The 25,032-nt window shown below is 44.4% G+C and overlaps 2 protein-coding genes across 3 annotated transcripts; one reads left to right on the top strand and one right to left on the bottom strand.

The window, feature by feature from the left end:
- Nucleotides 1-7,474, top strand: TMEM269 (transmembrane protein 269). Its single transcript, XM_066265047.1, has 5 exons — nucleotides 1-56; nucleotides 5,523-5,620; nucleotides 6,280-6,423; nucleotides 7,048-7,251; nucleotides 7,338-7,474. The coding sequence occupies exons 1-5, from the start codon at nucleotides 16-18 to the stop codon at nucleotides 7,472-7,474; spliced, it is 624 nt and encodes a 207-aa protein (XP_066121144.1). The 5' UTR covers nucleotides 1-15.
- A 2,940-nt stretch (nucleotides 7,475-10,414) lies between these two features.
- On the bottom strand, nucleotides 10,415-18,242 carry SVBP (small vasohibin binding protein). 2 transcript variants are annotated; one of them, XM_066265046.1, is made up of 3 exons: nucleotides 18,182-18,242; nucleotides 16,888-17,037; nucleotides 10,415-10,826 (listed from the first exon to the last, which is right to left on the bottom strand). In XM_066265046.1, the coding sequence occupies exons 2-3, from the start codon at nucleotides 16,999-17,001 to the stop codon at nucleotides 10,740-10,742; spliced, it is 201 nt and encodes a 66-aa protein (XP_066121143.1). In that variant the 5' UTR covers nucleotides 17,002-17,037; nucleotides 18,182-18,242; the 3' UTR covers nucleotides 10,415-10,739. The 2 variants fall into 2 exon arrangements, with proteins under 2 accessions (XP_066121143.1, XP_066121142.1); XM_066265045.1 differs by having other exon boundaries at nucleotides 18,192-18,238.
- Nucleotides 18,243-25,032: the final 6,790 nt, after the last annotated feature.

Here is a 25,032-nt window from a genome sequence, read left to right as displayed (position 1 = left end):
TTGTCCCTGGCCAACATGATCCTGGGGCTCTTCTCCATCTTCTGCACTTTCTGCAAGTAGGTCTGGGGCCCAGCAAGGTCTCAGCCAAAAGCTAGAGCCAAGGGCATGAGGACAGAAGCGGGGCATCTAGAAAGCTAGGTGCTGAGGTATGAAGATCAAATGGGGAGGAGAAAGTGTAATGGGTTGGGAGTCAAGGGGCCAAGATTCTAGCTTCAGTCTTACCACCAACCTGATATGTGACTTTGGCTATGACACATCCCTGAGCCTCAGTTTCTCCATCTTTAAAACAAGGAGCTCACACTATGATCTCTCTAGTTCCTCCCAGCTATGGCAGGAAAACCAAGAGGCTCTGCTTTGGTAGCTTTTACACAATCCTCAGATAGGCAAGCTACCATTCCAATGTTTTGATTCTTAAGTACCGACACATGATCTGGTACAATATTTAAAATCAGCACTGCTCTGGAAAATCTGAGACATGTATATGGATGCCCATATAGAAATCATATATAAAGTATGCTCTTAGACCACATGGAATTAAACTAAAAATCAAGAACAGAAAGATAATTAGAAAATCCCCAAATATGTGGAGATTAAAAATTATAAGCAAATGATATTTCTAAAAACTGAATCCTATTTCAAGGCCTTGACAAATTGACTGTTTATAGATAAATCCTTTATAATGCAAATGACATCTCCTAATCTGTTTGAATCTCTACAACCATAAGCAGGTGACCTTTCTGGATTTGTGTCTCATCGATAAAGAGATTTGACTTGATGTTAGTTAAGTTCCCTCCCTGTTTGAAAATTTTATCATTCTCTAAGTCTAGGTTTTAGGAGTCATAATGTGAAGCATATCTGCAGCAGAAAATACCTATCTTCTTAGTTCAGCCTAATCTTCTGGGAGTGTGGTTTTTATGCTATGATAGGGACCCAGTTCCCTTTACACATATAGGTATAGTTCTAAATAAAGGGAATGCTGAAACTGGGGACAGCAGATGACTGGGGTCAGGCTCTCTGTTTTTGCTTCTGCTGCAGCATCGCAGTCAGAGTGTAGACTTGGGAATGGCCTTCTAGGGCAGGATTGCCTGAGATTGTGGTGGCTGCTTTAAGAAAGGTCTGGGAGCATGCGCTAGACAGAGCATAGAATCTTCAAATGTAGGAGCTCAAAAAGCTCTTGGGAATCATTTACAGCATCAAAATACATTAGAAAAAACTGGTAGAACTGCAAGGAGAAGTGGATCAATCTGACACCATACTTGGATAGTTCAATACTCCTCTATCAATAATTGACAGAGTCAGTAGGCAGAAAATCAGTAAGGATATAGTTGAAGTGAACAGCACCATCAATCAACTGGGTCTAATTGATATTTATGGACTACTTCCTCCAGCAACAGTAGAACACACATTCTTCTCATGTTCACCAAGAGAGATCATATTCTGAACTATAAGACACACCTTAACAAATTTAAAAGAATAGAAATCATATAAAGTACGCTCTTAGACCATATGGAATTAAACTAGAAATCAAGAACAGAAAGATAATTAGAAAATCCCCAAATATGTGGAGGTTAAAAACCACAGTTCTAAATAAGATATGAATATCTAAGATGAAGTATCAAGAAAAATTTAAAAATATTTTTAATTAAAAGAAAATGAAGGCCCTGACTGGTGGCTCAGTGGATAGTACATTGGCCTGATTTATGGACATCCCAGGTTCGATTCCTGGTCAGGGCACATAGGAGGAGCGACCACCTGCTTCTTCCCCTCTCCATCTTCCCCTTCTCTCCCTCTTCTTCTCCTGCAGCTAGTGGCTTAATTGGTTTGAGTGTGGCCCCAGGCGCTGAGGATAGCTCTGTTGAAGCGCATCAGCCTCATGCTTAAAATAGCTTGGTACTTGAGCATCGGCCCCAGATAGATCCCAGTTGGGGCACATTCAAGAGTCTGCCTCACTATCTTCCCTCCTCTCACCTAAAAAAGAAATAAATACATAAAAAAGAAAAGAAAAGAAAATGAAAATACAACTTTCCAAAGTTTGTGAGATGCAATGAAAACAATACTTAGAGGGAAATGTGTAGCATTAAATGGGTATACTAGAACAGAAATCTGTTCTGCAACATACATCAAGAGGATCAGGAAACAAGCCATAGACTGGGAGAAAACATTTGCAAAAGATACATCAGATAAGGGATTATAATCCAAATTACACAAAAATTAAAACTCAACAATAAGAAAATAAACAGGCCCTGGCCGGTTAGGTCAGCAGTAGAGCATCGGCCCAACGTGTGGAAGTCCAGGGTTCAATTCCCAGCCAGGACACACAGGAGAAGCATCCATCTGCTTCTCCACCCTTCCCCTTCTCCTTTCTCTCTGTCTCTCTCTTCCCCTCCCACAGCCAAGGCTCCATTAGAGCAAAGTTGGCCCCGGGCGCTGAGGATGGCTCCATAGCCTCTGCCTCAGGCACTAGAATGGCTCCGATTGCAGTGGAGCAATGCCCCAGATGGGCAGAACATTGCCCCCTGGTGGGTATGCCGGGTGGATCCTGGTCGGGTACATGTGGGAGTCTGTCTGTCTGCCTCCCCCTGCTTCTCACTTCAGAAAAATTAAAAAAAAGAAAAAAGAAAAGAAAAGAAACAACCAAATACCAATGCCATATAAACATATGAAAAAATGTTCAATATTATGTCATCAGGGAAATGTAAATTAAAATGACAGTGAAATACTACTACACACCTATTAGAATAGCCAGTATCCAGAACAATGACAATACCAAATACAAGTGAGCATGTTGAACAACAGGATCTCTCATTTATTGCTGGTGGGAAGGCAAAATGGTACAGTCACTTTGGAAGAAATAGTACAGTGTGTCCGTAAAGTCATGGTGCACTTTTGACCGGTCACAGGAAAGCAACAAAAGATAATAGAAATGTGAAATCTGCACCAAATAAAAGGAAAACTCTCCCAGTTTCATACCTATTCAGTGCAGTTCGATGTGGGCTCACGCACAGACTTTTTAGGGCTTCTTAGGTAGCTATCCCGTATAGCCTCTACAGACTCGTCACTGACTGATGGCCTACCAGAACAGGGTTTCTCCACCAAACTGCCAGTTTCCTTCAACTGCTTATCCCACCGAGTAATGTCATTCCTATGTGGTGGCGCTTTGTTATAAATGCGCCGATATTCACGTTGCACTTTGGTCACGGATTCGAATTTAGTGAGCCACAGAACACACTGAACTTCCCTCTGTACCGTCCACATCTCGACTGGCATGGCCGTGGGCTGCTCCGCTGTATACAAGGTGTTACGTCATCATCTGTGCATGTGCACATGCTGCCACATCATCCTACAGAAACAGGGGGGGTTTTCCTTTTATTTTGTGCAGATTTCACATTTCTATCATCTTTTGTTGCTTTCCTGTGACTGGTCAAAAGTGCACCATGACTTTACAGACACACTGTAGTTGGCAGTTTTTAACAAACTAACATACTCTTATACCATATGATCTAGTAATCACACTCCTTGGTATTTACTCAAATGAATCAAACACTATGTCCATGCAAAAACCTGTGCCTGGATGTTTATGATGTTTTATTCACAATTGCCAAAACGTGGAAGCAACCAAGATGTCTTTCATTAAATGACTGGATAAAAATACTGTGGTACATCCAGACAATGGGATATTATTCAATGCCAAAAGGAAATGAGCTATCAAGGCATGAAAATACATGGAAGAAAATTAAATGCATATTATTAAGTGAAAGAAGCCTATCTGAAAGACTGCATATTCTAGAAAAGGAAATATGGAGAGAATAAAAAGATTGGTAGTGCCAAAAGCGGGGGGAGGTGGTCTGGAGAGGACATGAATAGGTAGAACACAGAGGATTTTGAGGACAGTAAAAATACTCTATATGATAGTATAATGATGGATATAAGTCATTATACTTTTGTCCAAACCCATTGAGTGTATAACACTAATAGCGAGTGCTAAGGTAAACTATGGACTTTGGCAGATTATGATGTATCAATGTAGGTCATCCTTGGTATGTACCAAGAACTAGAATGTACCATTCTGGCGAGTGATGTTGATCATGAGGGATGCCATGCGTATGTGGGAGGAAGGGGAAAATGGGAAATCTCTGTACTTTCCTCTTAATTTTGTTGTGAACCTAAAAATTCCCTAAAAAAGAGTCTTAGAAAAAATTTAAAAGAAGGAGGATTTAAAATCAATAACCTGAACTTCCACTTTAAGAATCTAGAAAAAGAAGAGCAAGTTAAATCCAAAGTAAGAGAAAAATAAATAATAAAAATTAGAGCAGAACTCAATTAAATTGAAGAGAAGAAATTAATAGAGAAAACCAGTGAAACCAAAAGTTGGTTCTTTGAAAAGAGCAATAAAATTGATAAGCATCTACCAAGCTAACCAAGAAAAAAGAAAGAAGACACAAATTATTAATCTCAGAAATGAAAGAGGAGCCATCATTACAGATCCTATGGACATTAAAAGTAGAGTAAAAGAATATTATGAACAACTCTATTCCTACAAATTTGATAGCCTAGATGAAATGGACCAATTCCTTAAACGACTTAAGCTATCGAAACTCACAGTAGGAGAAATAGACCATCTGAATAGGCCTATATGTATTAAAGAAATCATTTGGGCCTGACCCGGTTGTGGTGCAGTGGATAGAGCATCAGCCTGGGACTCTGAGGACCCAGGTTTGAAACCCTAATGTTGCTAGCTTGAGCACGTGCTCATCTGGCTTGAGCACAGGCTCACTGGCTTGAGCGCAGGGTTGCTGACTTGAGCGTGGGATATAAGTCATGGTTGCTGGCTTGAGCTCAAAGGTCACTGGCTTGAAGTCTAAGGTCACTGGCTTGAATGCAAAGTCACTGACTTAGCTGGAATTCCCTGGTCAAGGCACATATGAGAAGCAATCAATGAACAACTAAAGTGACACAACTATGAGTTGAAGCTTCTCATCTCTCTCCCTTCCTGTCTGTCTGTTCCCATGTATCCCTCTCTCTATCTCTCTTCTATGCTAAGAAAAACAACAAAAGAAACCATTTGGCACAAACCCCTCATTTTACAGATGGAGGAACAGAGGCCTAGAGAAAAGGGCGAGTGATTTATCTGAGAATTCACATTAATATGGTTGCAGGGTTAGGCTGGAATCTAGGACCCCAGGGCCATTGAATATACCTGAAATTTAGAGTTGGAAGGGACCTTGGTGGTTACCTAGGGGGTTTGGGAGTCTGGGGCACCCCTTCAAGACTGTGGGTTCAGAATATGGAAGGAATATAGGTACATGTGTGTGTGTGTGCGTGCACACATGCATGGTGTGTAAAGTGGTGTATATCAGAAAGGATGTGAGTGTGGGGAACCTGCAGGTGTGTGTGTGTGTGTGTGTGTGTGTGTGCACGCGCGCGCAAGTGTGGGAAGTGTATTAGTGTACTGGAAGTGTGCAGTGTGTTGTCCAGTGGAGACTGAAAGAGCTGTCCTGTTTGGGCCTGCTGGCCTACACTAGGAAGTCCCACTGTGCCTCCTGGATGCTTCTGATCAGCTTCCTATTAGACATAGTAGTCAGAACAATGACCAGGCACCTCAACATCTGCTCCAAATCGGGTGAGTCCAGGCCTCAGACCCCTAACCCCCGGCCTCAGGAGCACCCATGTCAGGTCAGCTCCTTCATCTTCTAACACTGACAGGCCTTCATCAGTCACCAGTCCTGGTCACATCCCTGGAGTAAAGCGGAGGCAGCCCTAGGGTGGGAGCTGGAGCCCCTCAGCCTAGCTGTAGCTCCTTTGCTGGCTCAGTTATTGATCTCTGGCCGCCATTGGCCTGGCTTTCAGTGTTCTTGTCTGCCCTGTATCCCTGTTTGGGGCTGATCCAGGATTTGGAAGTGGGGGTGGATGGTAGGGGAGAGGGGAATTGAAAAATTACTCCAAATAGAGCAGCTAATTGAAAATACAGTAAAATATTTCTGTGTCAGATTTTGCTTGAAAAAAAAAAGTTCTATAGTTTATTAATTTGTATCCAGTTCTAGTCCAACCCTTACATGTTAAAGGATGAACTAAGACCTGGACACGGAACAACTTGCCTAAGGCCACATGGTCAGTCTAAGGTAGAGCCAGAAGGAGACCAGTCTTTGATCTATAGACCACTTGGGGGAGTAGATGTTGCCCTCTGGGACCTCAGACCCTGCTTGTCACCATTCCAGCACCCTGACCAGAGGGGACTAATGAATAAGATATGTAAGTTCTAACCTTGGCCTTCTGGAGCAGGAGCTGAGCTGAATGACTTTGCTGTCTTCACCACCTTCGGCCTGGCCTCAGCCCTGCTCCTAGGTGTGGAGGGGCCTCTGAATGGGTTACTGGTCATCATCTATGTGTTAGCTACTGCTTTCCGCCTGTGTTTTTATTCAACTGGTGAGTGGAACCCAGCCTACGGCTGAGCTAGGGAACCACGGAGGGGAGGAGCTGTTGGATGTCAGAAGCTTGCAATGCAATAACTTCCTTTTATAAAGTCCCTCTTTCTTCCTTCTCCTGAGCCTCAGACCCACTGGAGGCTGCGGGCTGCATTGGCAGAGCCCTGGTCTAGGGGGTGGGGGCTTTGGTTCTTGGTCCAGCTGTACCTTTTTCTTGCTATGTGACCTTTGGACAAAACACATGGATTCAGACTCTAGAACTAGAGGTCATACTCCAGTTTCCCAAAACAGATTGCGATACTGAGCTATGACGAGGGCTGTTGCCTAAGATCCCAATGCAAGGGAGTGAGATGCAGACTAGATCTCAGAGCGCCCTTCTACAGAGGCTTCCTAAGGGGCCAGGGCACACACCTGGTCCTAGCTGCCGGCTTTAACCTTGGGGATCCAATGCAAAGCCCACACATCATCTCTGTGAATAACTAAATGCTTTAGAACCTGCTACTCTCCTGGGGTGAAGGGCGTTTGGAGCGTGGGGTGGGGAAAACCCAAAGGGACAGTGGCTTGCTTCATGCAGATACCTTGAAATCAGCAAGCAGCAGCTAATCCCCACCTTTTCTTTCCTTAGCAGGCATTTCCTTCACATACAAGGGTCTGCCCTGCTCCTATGCTTCCTGTGTTTTGGCCTCCACCTCTCTTCTGACCAAAGGCAACACATTCATTCTCTCTTGCATGGCCTCACTTATGATTCTATTCATGCTAGATCAGAGCTACTACCCACATGACGAAATCCTGGAGTCTGAGAACTGGAAAAAAATGGTTTATCTGGGAGGTGAGTGGGGATGGGAGAGTAGAGGGTGGGACATAATTAAGAGAGCTTCATTAAAACGGAATGTTTGTATTTTCTTCTTCTCCCAGGTACCATCATGCTGCTTTTGTCTCCATTCTCGCTAACTGCTTTTTACTGCCTGATGTGGTCGCTCTCCTACATCTTCTTTCCTGATGCTCTGTGGGGCAGGACACAGTGTCTTAGGCCACGGCACCTAAGAAACTAAACAGCTCTAGCCACTCCCGCTGGCCTCTGTGGGGTTTGTGCCAGCCTGTTGGGCCAAGCCTCGCCTTATCCTCACTAAATCTTTCCTAGTCCCTGTGTTGTGCTTGTGGTAGATTCATGTGCCTTGAACCAGAACAGCCCACAGTAGTGCCAGCCCCCTCCCTCCTTCCCCTTCATTCAGGGCTCTGAATCCCTGGAGGACAAGTGGTTTATGTCAGATGGAACAGAATTTTTTCTAAGTTCAGTTTGGGCCAGGTTTTAGTTTCAGCTCTGTTGCCAGCTGGATGACCCCGTGCACTAAAGTTAATCCCTTCAGAATTGGTATAGCCATGACCTTGGCTTTGTCGATTGCTAATGACTCCAGTGGTAGGTGGGACTCGGCTCACTAAAGCATTTCTTTAAAAAATGTTTTGCTTTTTTAAAAAATTACAGTTGAGATTCAATATTACTTTAGTTTTGGGTGTACAGCATAGTGAGTGATTAGACATTTATATGATTTACAAAGTAATTTCTCCATAAATCTACTACCCACCTGGCTCTGTACATACTTATTGACTGTATTCCCTATGCTGTACTTTACATCCCTGTGACTATTTTGTAATTGCCAATTTATACTTTTTTTAAACTTTTTTTTTTAAAGGGAGAAAAGAGGAGATAGACTCCTGCATGCGCCCCAACAAGGATCCACCCAGCAACTGTCTGGGGCTGATGCACAAATCATCCAAGCTATCCTCAGCACCCAGGGCTACAGTCAAACCAATCGAGCCACTGGTTGTGGGAGGGGAAGAGAATGAGAAGATAGAGAGGGAGGGAAGAGAAGTAGATGGTCACTTCACATGTGTACACTGACTGAGGATCGAACCCGGGATGTCAGTATGCTGGGCTGACACTCCACTGAGCTGATTGGCCAGGGCTTTTTTTCTTTTTCTTTTTTTGTATTTTTCTGAAGTTGGAAACGGGTAGGCAGTCAGACAGACTCCCGCATGCGCCCAACCGGGATCCACCCGGCACACCCACCAGGGGGCAATGCTCTGCCCATTTGGGCCGTTGCTCTGTTGCAACCAGAGCCATTCCAGCGCCTGAGGCTGAGGCCACAGAGCCAACCCCAGCGCCTGGGCCAACCCTGCTCCAATGGAGCCTGGGCTGCAGGAAGGGAAGAGAGAGACAGAGAGGAAGGAGAGGGGGAGGGGTAGAGAAGCAGATGGGCACTTCTCCTGTGTGCCCTGGCCAGGAATCGAACCCGGGACTCCTGCACGTCAGGCCAACATTCTACCACTGAGCTAACCAGCCAGGGCCCAATTTGTACTTCTTAATCCCTTCAGCTTTTTGAACCAGTCCCCCAATATCCCTCCCATCTGGCAACCAACCCTTTATCTATGAGTTTTTGTTCATTTATTAATTTTTTTTAGATTCTACATACAAATGAAATCATATGGTGAAACCATCTAGCTCTATCCATGTTGTCACCAATGGTAAGGTTTCATTTTTTTTTATGGCTGAGTAAGATCCCATTGCATATACATAAGTATCACCTCTTTAACCAATCATTTATCGATGGACACTTAGGTGCTTCCATATCCTGGCTACCATAAATAACTCTGCCTTGAACTTACAGACTCAGGTCCCACAGAGCAGAGCTAGTCACAGGACAATCATGTTGCCCAAGTTAAATGTGTATAAGTTTTTCTGTTAAAAATTCTGTAATTATTTCAATAATCAAAGCATCTGCCCTTTACTTCATTTAAAGATTAGACATACTAGAAGCTTGAGGGTACCATTTCATTTCCAGGATGTTAGGGGTTTTTTTCCATATGCTCTAAAATACTACGCTCTAGATATTCAAATGCTACTTCATATTCTAAAATCCAAAATGAATAAACAGTATTGTATGGAACCCTAAAGCTGCCCCTCAAAAAAGAACATAGGTTTGCTTTTTAAAAAGATTTTACTTCTTCATTTTTAGAGGGAGAAGGGGGAGGAGCAGGAAGCATGAACGCCCATATGTGCCTTGACCAGGCAAGCCCAGGGTTTCGAACCGGCGACCTCAGTGCTCCAGGTCAATGCTTTATCCACTGCCTCACCACAGGCCAGGCAAACATTGGTTCACTGAAAGCAACAAACCAAGGATTGCTGGCCGATCCACCCCTTCCTCACTAGGGCACCAGACCACCAGAGCACCTTTACCTCAGCTCTAACTTCTTGGACTTTGTAGAACAATGTATGTGTCAAATATGCATTAAATCTAAAATTAGGATTTAAAAATAAAAATCCAAAGACATCCACATTGCTCTGATGTGGCTCTAAGGAACAGATAGCCCCTCCTCCTCCCCACTGCTTTCTCGCCCTCTATCCTACGTATTTTTTCATTTAGTAACTTTGTCTTTGTCCCACTATGTTTTAACTCCTTCAGTTTGTGCTTCTGGATTTCTGCTGACGGCCAGCACCTGGCACTCAAATGTTTACTTTGGAGATGAACTGCTTTAGTTGTGCCAAATACAAGGTTACTGTAATGTAGTAAGAATCTTACAAATTTCCATGAGCTCAGACATTCCAGTCTGAATACCCCCATAATAAACCTGCTTCTGGGCCTGATAAAGTCACCCGCAAGTGGAAGAGCCAAAGGGCCTGCGCTCCCCAACCTGCTGGTGCAGGCCTGCTGCAAGCTGTCCCCATTCCCAGAGCGAGAGCTCTGACCAAGCTCTGACCCCGAGTGGCGGCTCCTCCTATCCTGTGTGGCTAAACACGGGGGGCCGAGCGTCAGCCCCAGGAAGAATGAGAACTGGAAGCGGTCAGATCTCTCTCCGCTGTCTCCGCCACTCCCCTCCTGCAGGAGCGGGGTCCCTCTGCTCACCCCACCTTCTCCTTCCTGTAACATTCTTTCTGACCCACTTCTCATTGCTATCCTGCCCCAAACTAAAGTATGAGCAAATGCACATGGTATTCCTATTTTATTTGTATTTTTGGAGATTTACAGTTTCACAAGAAACACTGATTTTTCTCAAACAATAGAAAAAGTTTTTATTTTTTTAAAAAGAACACTGTATTAGAAGAATAAAACAAATCTCTTCAGCAAGCATTGGGCCAATTCAAATAGGAAGAACCAGTGAAACACAAGTTACATACAGGAATTTTATCCAGTTTTAGGAATAATACAAATCCCTTCTTGATTAGTTCTGTAAGGCTCCAAATGGGCCATCTCAGCTTAAAACTGGTAATGAGCTCACAGACAAAGCCTCCAGGGTCCCATCTCCTTTGAACACCTCGGCTCACTCTCCAGGAGGCTGCATCTGTTTACAGAATTCATCAAACTGCTGCTGCTCCAGTTCCGTCATGACTCTGTTGAGGGCATAGATCTGAATGGGAGAAAAAGATGTCAGCAATGGAGGCAGCTGCTCAACGTATTCTCAGACCAATGGACTGTGTCATTTGAAAGTGCCAGAACCACAGCAGTGAGAGAACAGGAGAGGTAGATGTGACTATAATTCCATTTGGGGAATCAGGAAAGCAGCAGTAAAACAGGTGTCTTAATGTGGCCTTTAAAGGATCAATAGGCTGTGAATAGGTAGAGACTGGGGAAGGAACTTGATAGGTGATGGGGGGAGGGGGGATGAGATACTATGATTAAGTAAATATGATAAAAAAGTACAGGACTAGTTCTGGTAACTTCAAGTCTGCTTATCTGAAGGATTTAGGGGGGGGGGTTCGGGAGCTAGAGACAGCGGGAAGAGAATGTCAGGGACTTAAATACCATGCCAAGGGACCTGGACTTTATGTGGCCGACTGCAGAGCCAGTGAAGATAAGTGTGCAGGGGAGTAACTTGATTCTATCTGGGCTTCTGGAAAGATAACTGGAGACCACACTGGGGATGGAGGGGGTGGAGAGGTTCCAGGCCGCCCAGGAGGCATCTACTGCACAGTGAGAAGGGGACCCAGGGCAGGCAGTGGGCTGGGACAGAAACTACAAGAGACACTCTAAGGTGAAAGGCAGGGGCTTTACCTATTCCTTACCTTTCTTTATCATTGCAGTCTTACTCTGTCCACTAAAGAACAGGAACGCCATACAGCTTCCCAATTTGTAGAAGAAAAAAATGAAGGGGCATGTTTGTGTATAGAGAAAATACCTTGATTAATTAAAAAGACAAGAAAGGGGGTGGGGAACACCCTGAGAAGTGAGACACAGAAAATACAGAAGAGCAGAATGAATGGAAAAGCAACCAAATGTACAATAGAGAGGATCACAAAAACTGCAAGGTGGCTCTCCAAAAATGTGAAAGCAAACCTCCACCATCACTGACCAAGATAAAAGGGAGTGGGTACCAACACATACTGTTAGAATTTAAACAAAAACCACTTGATTATGTGCTATGTAATACAAGAAAGATTACAACAAAACATTATGAACTTTGTGTCAATAAGTTTGAAAAGGTAAATGAAATAAATTCCTAGGAAGTCAAATGATCAAAACTAACCAGAATAATAAGTTGGAATACTCCGATAATCTTTTTTTTTTTTACAGAGACAGAGAGAGAGAGTCAAAGAGAGGCATAGACTGGGACAGACAGACAAGTACAGAGAGATGAGAAGCATCAATCATTAGTTTTTCATTGTGACACCTTAGTTGTTCATTGATTGCTTTCTCATATGTGCCTTGACCGTAGGCCTTCAGCAGACCGAGTAACCCCTTGCTCAAGCCAGCGACCTTGGGTCCAAGCTGGTGAGCTTTGCTCAAACCAGATGAGCCCGCGCTCAAGCTGGCGACCTCGGGGTCTCAAACCTGGGTCCTCAGTATCTCAGTCCGATGCTCCATCCACTGCGCCATCACCTGGTCAGGCCTATGATCTTTTTTTTTCACAAATTTTTTTTCTTATTGTGGCAAGATCCTATAATGTTTAGGAAAAATGGAATTCTACAGTGATGAAAATAGTGACAAACTACACAAATCATTCTAAGAAATGTTAACACTGATGGTTAAAATGGCTTAGTTTTACATTATATATATTATATATATATACATGTACATATATATGTGTGTGTGTATATATATATATATTTAACCACAATAAAAATAAATTTGAGTGGTTTAAAAATGATGCTGAATGAAAAAGTCAGACTTAATAAAAATTTATAAAAAAAGAAAAAAAAAGAAAAAGTCAGACTATAGTAACATAGTTCAAGGTCAGAAACATGCAAAGCTTGACAATATATTCTTACACCACAAGTATTACTTAGGCATACACACAGAAATTGTAGCAAGGGAGTGATTAGCATGAAATTAAGGAATGAGGGTACTGCTAATGGAAAGGGTCAGGGACATGACTAGAGTGGGGCCCAAGGCCTCTGTAGTTGGGTGGTAGGTACAAAGGTGTTTGTTTTACTCATCTTGTTTAAGTTGTACACACACATTATTTAAACCTCTGCTTCATTCATTGTGCTTTAGTGAGCATTTGTCATCTGCACATTACTGCGCTAGGGACTGAGAAGGATATTCAATGGCTTCTTGGAGACCTCCAGATCAAGGAGACAGGCTGGAAGGAGCAAGGGGGAAAATAAAATAAGAAGAGAAAGAAGAGACTCAAAATGGGTCAGGAGGTCTAAACCAAATGAGAGAATTTCAGGAAGGAAAGGGTCACTGACTTTGTCAAATGCTGCTTCACCTGCCCATTGTGCCTTCTCTTCCATTCACCCTCACATCTCTCATTCACATCTAGCTTTCTGGACTGTGGCATCCCTGCAGAACTGAAAGGAAACTGTCTCTTTCTCCCCCCAAGGGGTCTTGTCACATTCCTATTTTAGGAGACTACAGTTCAGACAACACAAATAAAGAAGATAGCAAGGCAGCTGCAGGCAAAGTGCTTTTGCAGGAGAACATCCTATCTGTTTAGATGGCAATTCTGCCCCTCAATCCCTCATTAACTAGGGATTCTGGTCACATTGCTTCACTTCAAAATGAGAGTATTTCTTTTTACCTTACAAAGTTATGTATTAAATCTCTCCTCGGCCCTGGCCGGTTGGCTCAGCGGTAGAGCGTCGGCCTAGCATGCGGAGGACCCGGGTTCGATTCCCGGCCAGGGCACACAGGAGAAGCGCACATTTGCTTCTCCACCCCTCCGCCGCGCTTTCCTCTCTGTCTCTCTCTTCCCCTCCCGCAGCCAAGGCTCCATTGGAGCAAAGATGGCCCGGGTGCTGGGGATGGCTCTGTGGCCTCTGCCTCAGGCGCTAGAGTGGCTCTGGTCGCAACATGGCGACCCCCAAGATGGGCAGAGCATCGTCCCCTGGTGGGCAGAGCATCGCCCCATGGTGGGCGTGCCGGGTGGATCCCGGTCGGGCGGATACCGGTCGGGCGCATGCGGGAGTCTGTCTGACTGTCTCTCCCTGTTTCCAGCTTCAGAAAAATGCAAGAAAAAATAAAAATAAAAAAATAAATAAATAAATAAATAAATCTCTCCTAACTTTATTGCAGGAAGGATTTACCAAGGTTAAAACAGGGCCCTAGCTGGTTGGCTCAGTGGTAGAGCCTCGGCCGGGCATGTGGAAGTCCCGGGTTCAATTCCCAGTCAGGGTACACAGGAGAAGGGACCATCTGTTTCTCTCCCCTGCTCTCTCTCTTCCCCTCTCACAGCCATGGCCTTGAATGGTTTGAGCAACTCCCCCCCACCCAGGATGGCTCCAGGCACTAAAATAGCTTAGTTGCTGAGCAATGGAACAATGCCCCAGATGGGCAGAGCATTGTCCCATCGAGGGCTTGCCAGGTGGATCCCAGTTGGGTCACATGCGGGAGTCTGTCTCTCTGCCTCCCCGCCTCCCACTTAATAAAAAAAAATGGGAGTGAAAATAATACCCAAGTAACTAGGACTACATGTGTTCATGCATATGCAGGTTGGCCCCATGCCTGGCACATCTGAACAGCTCAACAAGTGCCAGCTGTCGCTAGAGCGCAACTCCAACATCACACTTCAGCAAGTCAACATACACATGATCAGCTGCTCAATGCCACGTCCACACTGAGAGCACACGCCTGCCTGGAAGCTGATGATTCTGGGTAACAACTGTGGCCATTCCCTGAGTGCTTTCTCTGTGCCAGGCACTGTGCTAAGAACTTGCCATTTAATATTTCTGTTCCTTATAACAATCTGGTGAGGCAGATACTATTATCATCATTTTACCAAGGTGGGCTGAGGAACTGAGGTTCAGAGAGGACTCAGATCCACGGTCACATGGGAAGAAGTGGGATTTATGGAGGAGTTGGGATTAGAAGTCACACGAATAAATCTAACATGTGGAACCTCACTGGGGGTCAATAAGAGCATGAACAATGTCCTCAACAACATCTATCCCTACGGTAGGCACAAGGGAGGTTCCTCGGGGCTGTTTCTGATAGCAGGCTTCCAACTGTTTACCAAAGTGCAGTGCAGTAAAATTGTCAGGGGGCCTGGATCCAGTTGGGGACAAGGAGGTGAAGAAAAGGGAAACAATTTGTTAGGATCCAGGTGCACAGCTCTCTGATGACCTGCCTAAATACAAAGGCAGATTTCAGTGGATGGATTAACTTCAAATACACTTAAGTTTTCTTATTATGGTCACTATCTGCCATCTGCACTGAATGCAAGCCCTACAGGTAGGAATTCTCCTCTGCCTGGTCTATGTACCTCGAGCTCCTACAACAGTGCCTGGCACATAATAGCAGCTCAATATGTGTTTAATGAATGGGCCAGATTAATAAAAATGTAAAGTCTGCTCCTATCAAGTGTTGGGAAAGAAGTGAGCAATGAGAACTCTCTCACTCTGCTAATGCAGGTACAAACTGTACAATCTGTTTGGAAGCAATTTCAAACAGTAGTACCATGTACCCAGTAGTTCTATTTCTAGTTAAATATGCCCTATAGAAATTCTAGCACAGGTGCCAAAAGAGACATTTAAATGTTTTTGACTACAGCAATGTCTGTAATAGCAAAAACAAAACAAAATAATAATTTAAATGTCCAGCACTGGAGAAATGGGTAAATGCACTAAAGTAGATTCATAAAATAGACTACTATAAACAGTGATAAGGAATTAACTAGATTATTTTTTTTAATTTTTAAAATTTATTGATTTTAGAGCAGGAAACATTGTTGTTCCACTTATTTATGCATTCATTGGTTGACTCTTGCATGTGCCCTGACCAGATATTGAACCTGCAACTTCGGCATCTCAACATGGTGCTCTATCTAACTAAGTTACCCAGCCAGGGCCTAGACTCTTATACAGTGGTACCTTGAGATACGAATTTAATTCGTTCTGTAACGGAGCTTGTAAGTCAGTCAACTTGTATATCAAACTGCCAATACTGGACCTGTGCGCCAACGCACCAACTAGTGGCAGCTTCCCGAATCACAACTTGTATCTCAAAATTTCGCTCGGATCTTGAACAAAAGTACAGACTGAGTCGCAGCTCGTATCTTAAAAATTCATATGTTGGTCTGTTCATATCTCAAGGTACCCCTGTATTAACAAAAAATAGTTCTACAAAACATAATGTAAGCAAAATAAAACATGAAATTTTATTAATGCAAAATTTTAAACACCAAAGAATACTGTATATTGTTCAAGGGTATCTATTCTTTAAATGTATAAGTATATTAAAAAATAGTGGCTGCTCAAGGGTAAGAGGAAAGAGTGTAAGATAGGAAATGGACAAGGGGGACTTCAAATTTATATAGAATTTTTATCTTATTTAAAAAAGACTCCAGGCAAATATGACAAAATGTTAACCACTTCTAATCTGGGGTGCCGAGTACCTAAATGCTTGTTATATTTTATTTTTCTGTGTATTTTAATTTCTCAAAAAAAGGAAAGAATGAACAAAACAAACAGAAAGAGGGAAAAGTGCAGCAAGCTTTCCCTTGCTCTTAAATACTAAAATAAAATACGCACATCGGGATGTGATTCAACATAGGCAGTGTAAATAGTTTAAGCCTCTCATTCACAAACTGATGGTAAGTACTGACTGAACAAAGGACATAGTGGTGTGTGTGGAGCTTGGGCCTCTCCTTCCTGGTTATGAGCAGCTCCTCTCGGGCTAAATCCAGAACATCTGTGCTGGGGTGTCTGACTCTTGACCTCTTTCACTCCGACCCCACCTCCCTCACATGTCCCTTCTTTTTTCTTTCTTCCTTCCCTTGGGTCATACCACAAACGCTCTGCTCCAGGAGTCATCTGGAGACCTGGTACTTGTCAGGGTTCTGATACTAACTTGGCGTGTGACTCTGGGCTGTCACTTCACCATTCCGGACCTCAACAATCATCTCTCTACACCTGGAGGGAGACCAGTTTTGCCTGGAGGCGTGTAAGGCTCCCCAATTACAGTTCTACTGTTTCTCTCTTCTAGCACAGTCTCCAGCAGACTATAGGTATATGGCCCCTCCTCAGTCTCACCTCTGCTCTTTGTCTTTGCTTCAGCTCCTGCTGGGCTGATTTCTGCTTGGCCTTCTCCACTCTGCTGACAGGTTCTTTAACTTTGGACTTTTCTTTACGTGCAGGTGGATCCATGACTTGGCTTCTGAATATTTCTTTGTGAGCTCTGAGCTGGATGGTAGGTACAGAAAGAGGGAGAGGGGAAGAAGGGGAAGAAAGAGGAAGAGAAGGAAAGCAGGAAAAAAGAAAAGAATTGCTAGTCATTGACTTAACTTATCCACTAGCTCTGCCCCTTCCTTTGACAGGTAAGGCAGAGTGGCCGGGTGCAAAGAGCACTGTATTTGAAGGGTAAGACCTGACGCCCAGCCCTGGCCGGTTTGCTCAGTGGTAGAGCGTCGGCCTGGCGTGCAGGAGTCCCGGGTTCGATTCCCGGCCAGGGCACACAGGAGAGGCGCCTGCTTCTCCACCCCTCCCCCTCTCCTTCCTCTCTGTCTCTCTCTTCCCCTCCCACAGCCGAGGCTCCATTGGAGCAAAGATGGCCCGGGCGCTGAGGATGGCTCTGTGGCCTCTGCCTCAGGCGCTAGAATGGCTTTGGATGCAACAGAGCGACGCCCCAGATGGGCAGAGCATCGCCCCCTGGTGGGCATGCTGGGTGGACCCCAGTTGGGTGCATGCGGGAGTCTGACTGCCTCCCCGTTTCCAGCTTCGGAAAAATGCAAAAAAACCCACAAAAAAAACCCCCAAAATAAAAAACCTGACGCCCATCGGCACGACCTCGCTGGGTGTCTCTAGACATATCTCCCCATTCCGAGCCTTAGTTTCTTTCCTATCTGTAAAATGGGACAATATTTCCATTCGCTGGTCTCCTCCCAAGAGCTGCTCTGTAAGGACCAAATAAGAAGACCCACGTGAAAGCGCTTCATACACTGGAGCTTGCAGTACCCAACGTGGGACTGTTATAATTAAGAGGAAACCGAGGCCCAGCGGGACAAGCCAGCCGGTCTCGCAGCGGGGAAGTCCGAGTCTTGCACTGTCTCCAGCAGGGCTTTTCTCCCTCGGTCCTGACGGACAGCTCCGTCCCAATCCGGCCGCAGGGCCCCGCCCTCCGCGATCCGCGCCCGGCCCGCCCCCAACGCCGGCCCGCCCTGGGCCCGATCCGGGCCCCAGGGGAGCCTCCCCTCCCACCGCTGCCCTCTCCCGGTGCAAAATGGCGGCGGGGGCAGGCGGGTCTCGGGAATCGGCACCTTCCTCCCTGGCCTCAAAACTCTGGGGCCCCGCCGCATCGCGGACACCGCCCCAGCAGGGGAATCCTCACCTTTCCCTACCTTCAGGTCCGCAGTCAGGGGCTGTCGCGCCGCGGACTGGGCGGGGCCGGGGCGCTCCTAGGCCCCGCCCCCCAGGCAGGGCCACGCACGCGCAGAGCGCTTGCCCTGTATCCATCGCGTGGGTTCTAGCTCTGGCAGGGCCGGTTTGGGAAAGGTTTTTCCCGGTAATATTTTCTGGGACAGCTGCTAGGCTTTAAAGTGTAATATCTAAAACCTGGGATTAGAATTGTAACTTTTTGAGCCTCATTTTCTTAATTCGAAAAGTGGGGATGATGACTGCTCTTTTCTTGATTTTAGAGCTTATTAGGGAGGTCAAGTGCGATCCTATTTGCCGCAGTACTTTGAAAAATCGTGACACAAGTATAAACAGCCAGTATAGACATAGAGAAACGTTCAAGTTTACTGCTAATAGTTTACAATAATTTTTACAATTACAAGTTTACAATTATTTAAAATAATTTTACAAATTAAAATAGATGGCTGTCAGCCCATAGACCAAAAAAAAAAAAAAAAAAGGCTGGATGTCATTTTTCATTTATTAGATTATCAAGCATTGAAGAAAATGGTAGATAAATACTTTGACAACAGAAATCCTGTTCAATCTAACAACAGTAACAACAATAATAGCCACTTCTGGGCTTTTTATGTTCCAGGTACTTTTCTTAGAGTTTCACTTTTTTTCTTTACATTTTTAAAAAAGATTTTATTGATTGATTTTACAGAGAGAGGAGAGAGGGGTTGCAGGGAGCCAGAAGTATCCACTCATAGTTGATTCACTATAGTTGTTCATTGGTTGCTTGTCTTATGTGCTTTGACCGGGTTAGATCAGGATTTCCAACCAGCAACCTCAGCATCCCAGGTCGAGGCTCTATCCACTGTGCCAACACAAGCCAGATGGAGTTTCATGTTTCTTAACTCATGTATTTCTCATGATCAGTATGTATAACGTACAATATAATAATATGCTATTATTATTCCCCTTTTACAGATAGAGGAACAGACACTAAGAAGTTAAGTGGCTTGTCCAAGGTCACACAGCTAAGCGCCCCAGCAAGTATTTCAGCCAGGATTCTAGAGAAAACAATTGCCTAAGGAATGTTCAGGCCCACTACTTTTGTTCCTTTTGAAACAAATGATGGATGCTAAGCAAACAGCGGAGCCCAGGGGGACACACACACTCTCTTTTTCTTTTTTAAAATTTTATTTATTGATTTTTTATGGTGAAGGGAGAGTGAGAGAGATGAGAGAGAGAAAGAGGGGGCAGAGTGGGAAGCATCAACTCATAGTAGTTGCTTCCCATATTTCCCATATGTGCCTTGACTGGGTAAGCCCAGGGTTTTGACCCTGTAACCTAAGTGTTCCAGGTCGACACTTTATCCACTGTGCCATCACAGGTCAGGTCAAATACACTTTCAAAGTAAATTGTCATAACTTTTTTGGAAATCAGTTTGGTACTACATATCAAAAGTCTTAAAAATGAGCACAACAGCACAAAAAGACAAATACTGCATGACTCTATTTATATGAGATGTCTAAATTAGTCAAACTCCTGGAAAGTAGAAGGGTGATTGTCTGGGGCTGGGTGAGGGGGGTGTTTAATGGATAGAGTTTCAGTTTTTGTTTTTTTTTTATAATTTTATTTATTCATTTTTAGAGAGGAGAGAGAGAGGGAGAGAGAGATACAGAGAGAGAGAAGGGGGGAGGAGCTGGAAGCATCAACTCCCATATGTGCCTTGACCAGGCAAGCCCAGGGTTTCGAACCGGCGACCTCAGCATTTCCAGGTCGACGCTTTATCCACTGCGCCACCACAGGTCAGGCTCTAGAGTTTCAGTTTTGCAAGAAGCAAAAGTCCTAGAGATCTATTGCACAGCAGTGTGACTATAAAAATGATTAAGATGTTAGATCACAAGTGCTTTTTTTACCAAATTTTTAAAAAGAGCATAACCTTTAACTAAGCAATTCCACTTCCAAGTGAACCTAACTAAATACTGTAATCAGCACTATTCCTAAGAGTAAAAATCAGAAACCAGCAAAATATTTAAAATATGGCTGATTAAATAAATGATAGAATAGCTATCATGGGATTCTTCGTGGCCATTAAAATGACATAGAAGAATATTTATTGATGTAATAAAATGCTTTTAGTTTCTTAAATGAAAATGTTACAAAGAAGCACATATAACATATTTTTTAAAAGATTAACATATAGGCCCTGGCTGGTTCAGTGGAGAGAGCGTTGGCCAGGTGTATGGACATCCTGGGTTTGATTCCCCATCAGGGCACACAGGAGAAGTGACCATCTGCTTCTCCCCCCTCCACCTCCCTCTTCTCTGCCTCTTCCCCCCTGCAGCCAGTGGTTTGATTGGATCGACTGTGGCTCCATGTGCTGAGGATAGCTTGAGCATGTCAGCCTCAGAAGCTATAAAGTCAGCCTTAGGAGCTAAAAATAGCTGGGTACTTGAGCATCGGCTGCCGGGTGGATCTGGTCCGGGCACATGTGGGAGTCTGCCTCACTGTCTCTCCTCCTCTCACCTAAAAAAGATATTATCATATACACATGGAAAAGAGGCTGTATGAGAGCACAGCAAAATGTAAATCCAGATTATTTTAAGAATAGAAGTTATTTTTATATTCTTTGTGCTTTTCTGGGTTTCCAAAATAAACATTTGTACTTTAACAACACTTATACTTTCTTCTTTCAATCAGAAGAAAATCTAATGTTATTTTAAAAATCGTACACAAATGCTGATTGGTTGAATTATTATTATTAATAAAAGTTACCAGCCTGACCAGGCGGTGGCGCAGTGGATAGAGCATCGGACTGGGATGCAGAGGACCCAGGTTCAAGACCCCGATGTCACTGGCTTGAGTGCGGGGCTCATCTGGTTTGAGCAAAAGCCCGCCAGCTTGAACCCAAGGTCGCTGGCTCCAGCAAGGGGTTACTCGGTCTGCTGAAGGCCCACAGTCAAGGTGCATATGAGAAAGCAATCAATGAACAACTAAGGTGTTGCAATGCACAATGGAAAAACTAATGATGCTTCTCGTCTCTCCATTCCTGTCTGTCTGTCCCTGTCTGTCCCTCTCTCTGACTCACTCTCTGTAAAAAATAAATAAATTAAAAAAACATAAAAATAAATAAAAGTTACCAAGCCAGAGTCTATAGTGGTGGTATTTTACATTTGTGTCATGTTGTACAGTTGATAAAGTTTATATAAACTCTGGATTAGATCACAGCTGGAGACAGGGCAGAGACCTTTGGAAGGCTTTAAAAAGCCAACTAAACAGACTAGATATAGACTATGTAGGTGGGGGAAAGCCAAACTAGAAGATTGAAAAAATAGTGACACTACTGATAAAAGTGAAGGTTGGTGAGTTGGCTAGGGAAAGGATGAGGAAAAGGATACATTAGTGTGTGTGTGTGTGTGTGGTGTGTGGTGTGTGGTGTGTGTGATATGTGTGCGTGTGTGTGTGTGTGTGTGAGAGAGAGAGAGAGAGAGTTTACACTTATATATGCCAATGGGCAAAAGTCATCCAGTAATATGTGGCTCCAGAAAGGATATTAGTTTCCGATTCTGCATCAGGAAGGTGAAGGCTGGAGCCAGGAATGGGTGAAAGTCCCCTCCCTGTTTTTCCTCCATGAGTTTATTATTTCTTTCTCTCTCTCTTGTGACCATCAATATGCCCTTGGCCAATCTACAAAATACCCTGAATGATTGAATTGGAGTTTACATTAATATAGGTATAACATTTTTTTACAGTTGAGGTGTATACCATACTAGGATTACATTCACTTTATTGAATAGCTTTTTTCTGAAGTAAAAAAATTGCCTGTTTTAAAAAATGTGCTTAATTACTTATGCATCAATTGTGTTAATTCTTCCACAAATTCTCCATTAGGACTATAAAGCATCTCTTGATCTGGTCACATGAATCTAGTGGTCTTTCAATATCTTTTTTTATTTCTTGGAGACTCCCTTCTCTAGGTTCAACCTCCTCTCCTTCCAAACTGTAGTTTTGGCCTCGCTGTCCAGCTGTTGTCCTAGGACAGGCATGGCCAACATACGGCCCGCGATTAAATTTTTGCCCTGGCCGGTTGGCTCAGCAGTAGAGCGTCGGCCTAGCATGCGGAGGACCCGGGTTCGATTCCTGGCCAGGGCACACAGGAGAAGCGCCCATTTGCTTCTCCACCTCTCCGTCGCGCTTTCCTCTCTGTCTCTCTCTTCCCCTCCCGCAGCCAAGGCTCCATTGGAGCAAAGATGGCCCGGGCGCTGGGGATGGCTCTGTGGCCTCTGCCCCAGGCGCTAGAGTGGCTCTGGTTGCAACATGGAGACGCCCCGTAGGGGCAGAGCATCGCCCCTGGTGGGTGTGCCGGGTGGATTCCGGTCGGGCGCATGCGGGAGTCTGTCTGACTGTCTCTCCCTGTTTCCAGCTTCAGAAAAATGAAAAAAAAAACAACAACAACAAAAAACAAAACAAAAAGAACCACCTACATTCTTTTAGGTGGAGTTTGCCAGTGCGCACCCAAGGTCAAACAATTCGTTATTTTTATGGTCAAGTGTGCTGAATCAAGTGGCACTGTAGCACATCCAGGCATCCCCAAACTACGGCCCGCGGGCGGCATGTGGCCACCTGAAACCATTTATACAGCTCCCGCCACACTTCCGGAAAGGGGCACCTCTTTCACTGGTGGTCAGTGAGAGGAGAACTGTATGTGGTGGCCCCCCAATGGTCTGAGGGACAGTGAACTGGCCCCCTGTGTAAAAAGTTTGGGGACCCCTGATACTGAAAATGTGTCCAGGCTGTTTGTAAAACGAAATAATTGTTTTATTTATGATATAACCCCTTCAAGCTCATTCTAGGGTTTTTATTTTTATTTTTATTTTTACAGAGGCAGAGATAGGGACAGACAGACAGGAACGGAGAGAGATGAGAAGCATCAATCATCAGTTTCTCGTTGCGCGTTGCGGCTTCTTAGTTGTTCATTGACTGCTTTCCCACATGTGCCTCGACCGTGGGCCCCCAGCAGACCGAGCAATCCCCCGCTGGAGCCAGCGACCTTGGGTCCAAGCCGGTGAGCTCTTTGCTCAAGCCAGATGAGCCCGCGCTCAAGCTGGCGACCTCGGGGTCTCGAACCTGGGTCCTTCCGCATTCCAGTCCGACGCTCTATCCACTGCGCCACCACCTGGTCAGGCATGCTCATTCTATTAATTAAATATTGTTTTGATTGATTGCGATACAGTTTGGATATTTATACTGTATGTAATTATATTTTTATAAAAAATATTTTTATTAAAATAATATTGTATATTAAAATTTTTTTCACTCACATTCCTTTTTTTTCACTCACATTCTTAAACAAATTACATAATAAAATTTTGTTTACTTAAATGAATCATTTTTGTACTTAACATTTTTTAATTTTAATATTTCATCCGACCTGTGAAAAATGTTTTCTTTCTAATCTGGCCCGAGGGCAAAAACTGTTGGCCACGCCTGACCTAGGACATCCCTTAACTACATCCTGGGGATTCTCATCTCTTCTCTCAGGTGCCAGATCCCCTGTCTCCTGAACCTTCCTATTTGTGGTTTCTTCTTTCGGTTTGGAGAAGGACACTCTCCAGTAACTTCCCCAGAAGGGGTTCACGGGAGGTCAGCTTTTGAAACCTTGCTTGTCTAAAAATGGCTTTATTTTACCTTCACCCTTGACTGTCAGGTAGGGTACAGATTTGTAGATTGGAAGTCATTTCCTCCCAAGTTTAAAGACATTGGTCCACTGTAATCTTCCTTCTCATGTGACTAGACTCTTGAAAAATCCAATTTATTCTGATTCTTCGTACTTCCTATGTGATTTTTGTTTGTTTATTTGTTTCTGGAAGCTTTTAAGATATACATTTTTTTTCTTCATCCTTGGTGTTCTGAACATTCAGAGTGATGTGTTCTGATAAGTCTATTTTATTCATTGTGCTAGGCACTCAATAGGCTCTTTCAATCAGAAAACATATACTGTTCAATTTTGGGAAACTTTCTCTGTGTTAGGTTCCCTTGTTTTTGTTCAAAATTTTTTTCTCTCTCTCTCATTTTCATCTCTTGGTTTTGTCTGTTCTACTTTACAAGAGATTTTCCTAAAATTTATTTCCTAGTTCTTCTATTCACTCCCCCTCCCCATTCTGCTATAAAAACTTAATTTCCTGCCTGATCAGGAGGTGGTGCAGTGGATAGAACATCAACCTGGGATGCTGAGGACCCAGGTTCAAAACCTCGAGGTCACTGGCTTGAGCGTGGGCTCACTGACTTGAGCACGGGGTCACCAGCTTAAGCATAGGATCATAGACATGACCCCATGGTCGCTGGCTTGAGCCCAAAGGTCAATGAATTTAAGCCCAAGAGTAGCTGGCTTGAGCCCAAAGTTGCTGGCTTGAGCAAGGGGTCACTGGCTTGGCTGGAGCACTGGGTCAAGACACCTTTGAGAAAGCAATCAATGACCAACTAAAGTGCTGCAACTACAATTTTTTTTTTTTGTATTTTTCTGAAGCTGGAAACGGGGAGAGACAGTCAGACAGACTCCCGCATACGCCCGACCGGGATCCACTCGGCACGCCCACCATGGGGCGATGCTCTGCCCACCAGGGGGCGATGCTCTGCCCATCCTGGGCGTAACCATGTTGTGACCAGAGCCACTTTAGCGCCTGGGGCAGAGGCCGAGGAGCCATCCCCAGCGCCTGGGCCATCTTTGCTCCAATGGAGCCTGGGCTGCAGGAGGGGAAGAAAGAGATAGAGAGGAAGGAGAGGGGGAGGGGTGGAGAAGCAGATGGGCGCTTCTCCTGTGTGCCCTGGGAATCG

The sequence above is a fragment of the Saccopteryx bilineata genome, chromosome 3 (genome assembly GCF_036850765.1).
Source record: "Saccopteryx bilineata isolate mSacBil1 chromosome 3, mSacBil1_pri_phased_curated, whole genome shotgun sequence".
In the NCBI taxonomy this organism is placed as follows: Eukaryota; Metazoa; Chordata; class Mammalia; order Chiroptera; family Emballonuridae; genus Saccopteryx; species Saccopteryx bilineata.
Note: the sequence above shows the minus strand (reverse complement) of the source record. Positions and strands in the feature narration are given on the sequence as shown.

Bases quoted from the DNA above. Each gene is read 5' to 3' on its own strand.
- TMEM269 (XM_066265047.1), top strand. From the start codon at position 16: ATGATCCTGGGGCTCTTCTCCATCTTCTGCACTTTCTGCAA. The intron at 57-5,522 runs GTAGGTCTGGGG...GGCCTACACTAG, and splicing joins ATCTTCTGCACTTTCTGCAA to GAAGTCCCACTGTGCCTCCT. The intron at 6,424-7,047 runs GTGAGTGGAACC...TTCTTTCCTTAG, and splicing joins CCTGTGTTTTTATTCAACTG to CAGGCATTTCCTTCACATAC.
- SVBP (XM_066265046.1), bottom strand. From the start codon at position 17,001: ATGGATCCACCTGCACGTAAAGAAAAGTCCAAAGTTAAAGAACCTGTC. The intron at 10,827-16,887 runs GTGAGACTGAGG...TCTCCCATTCAG, and splicing joins AGCAAAGACAAAGAGCAGAG to ATCTATGCCCTCAACAGAGT.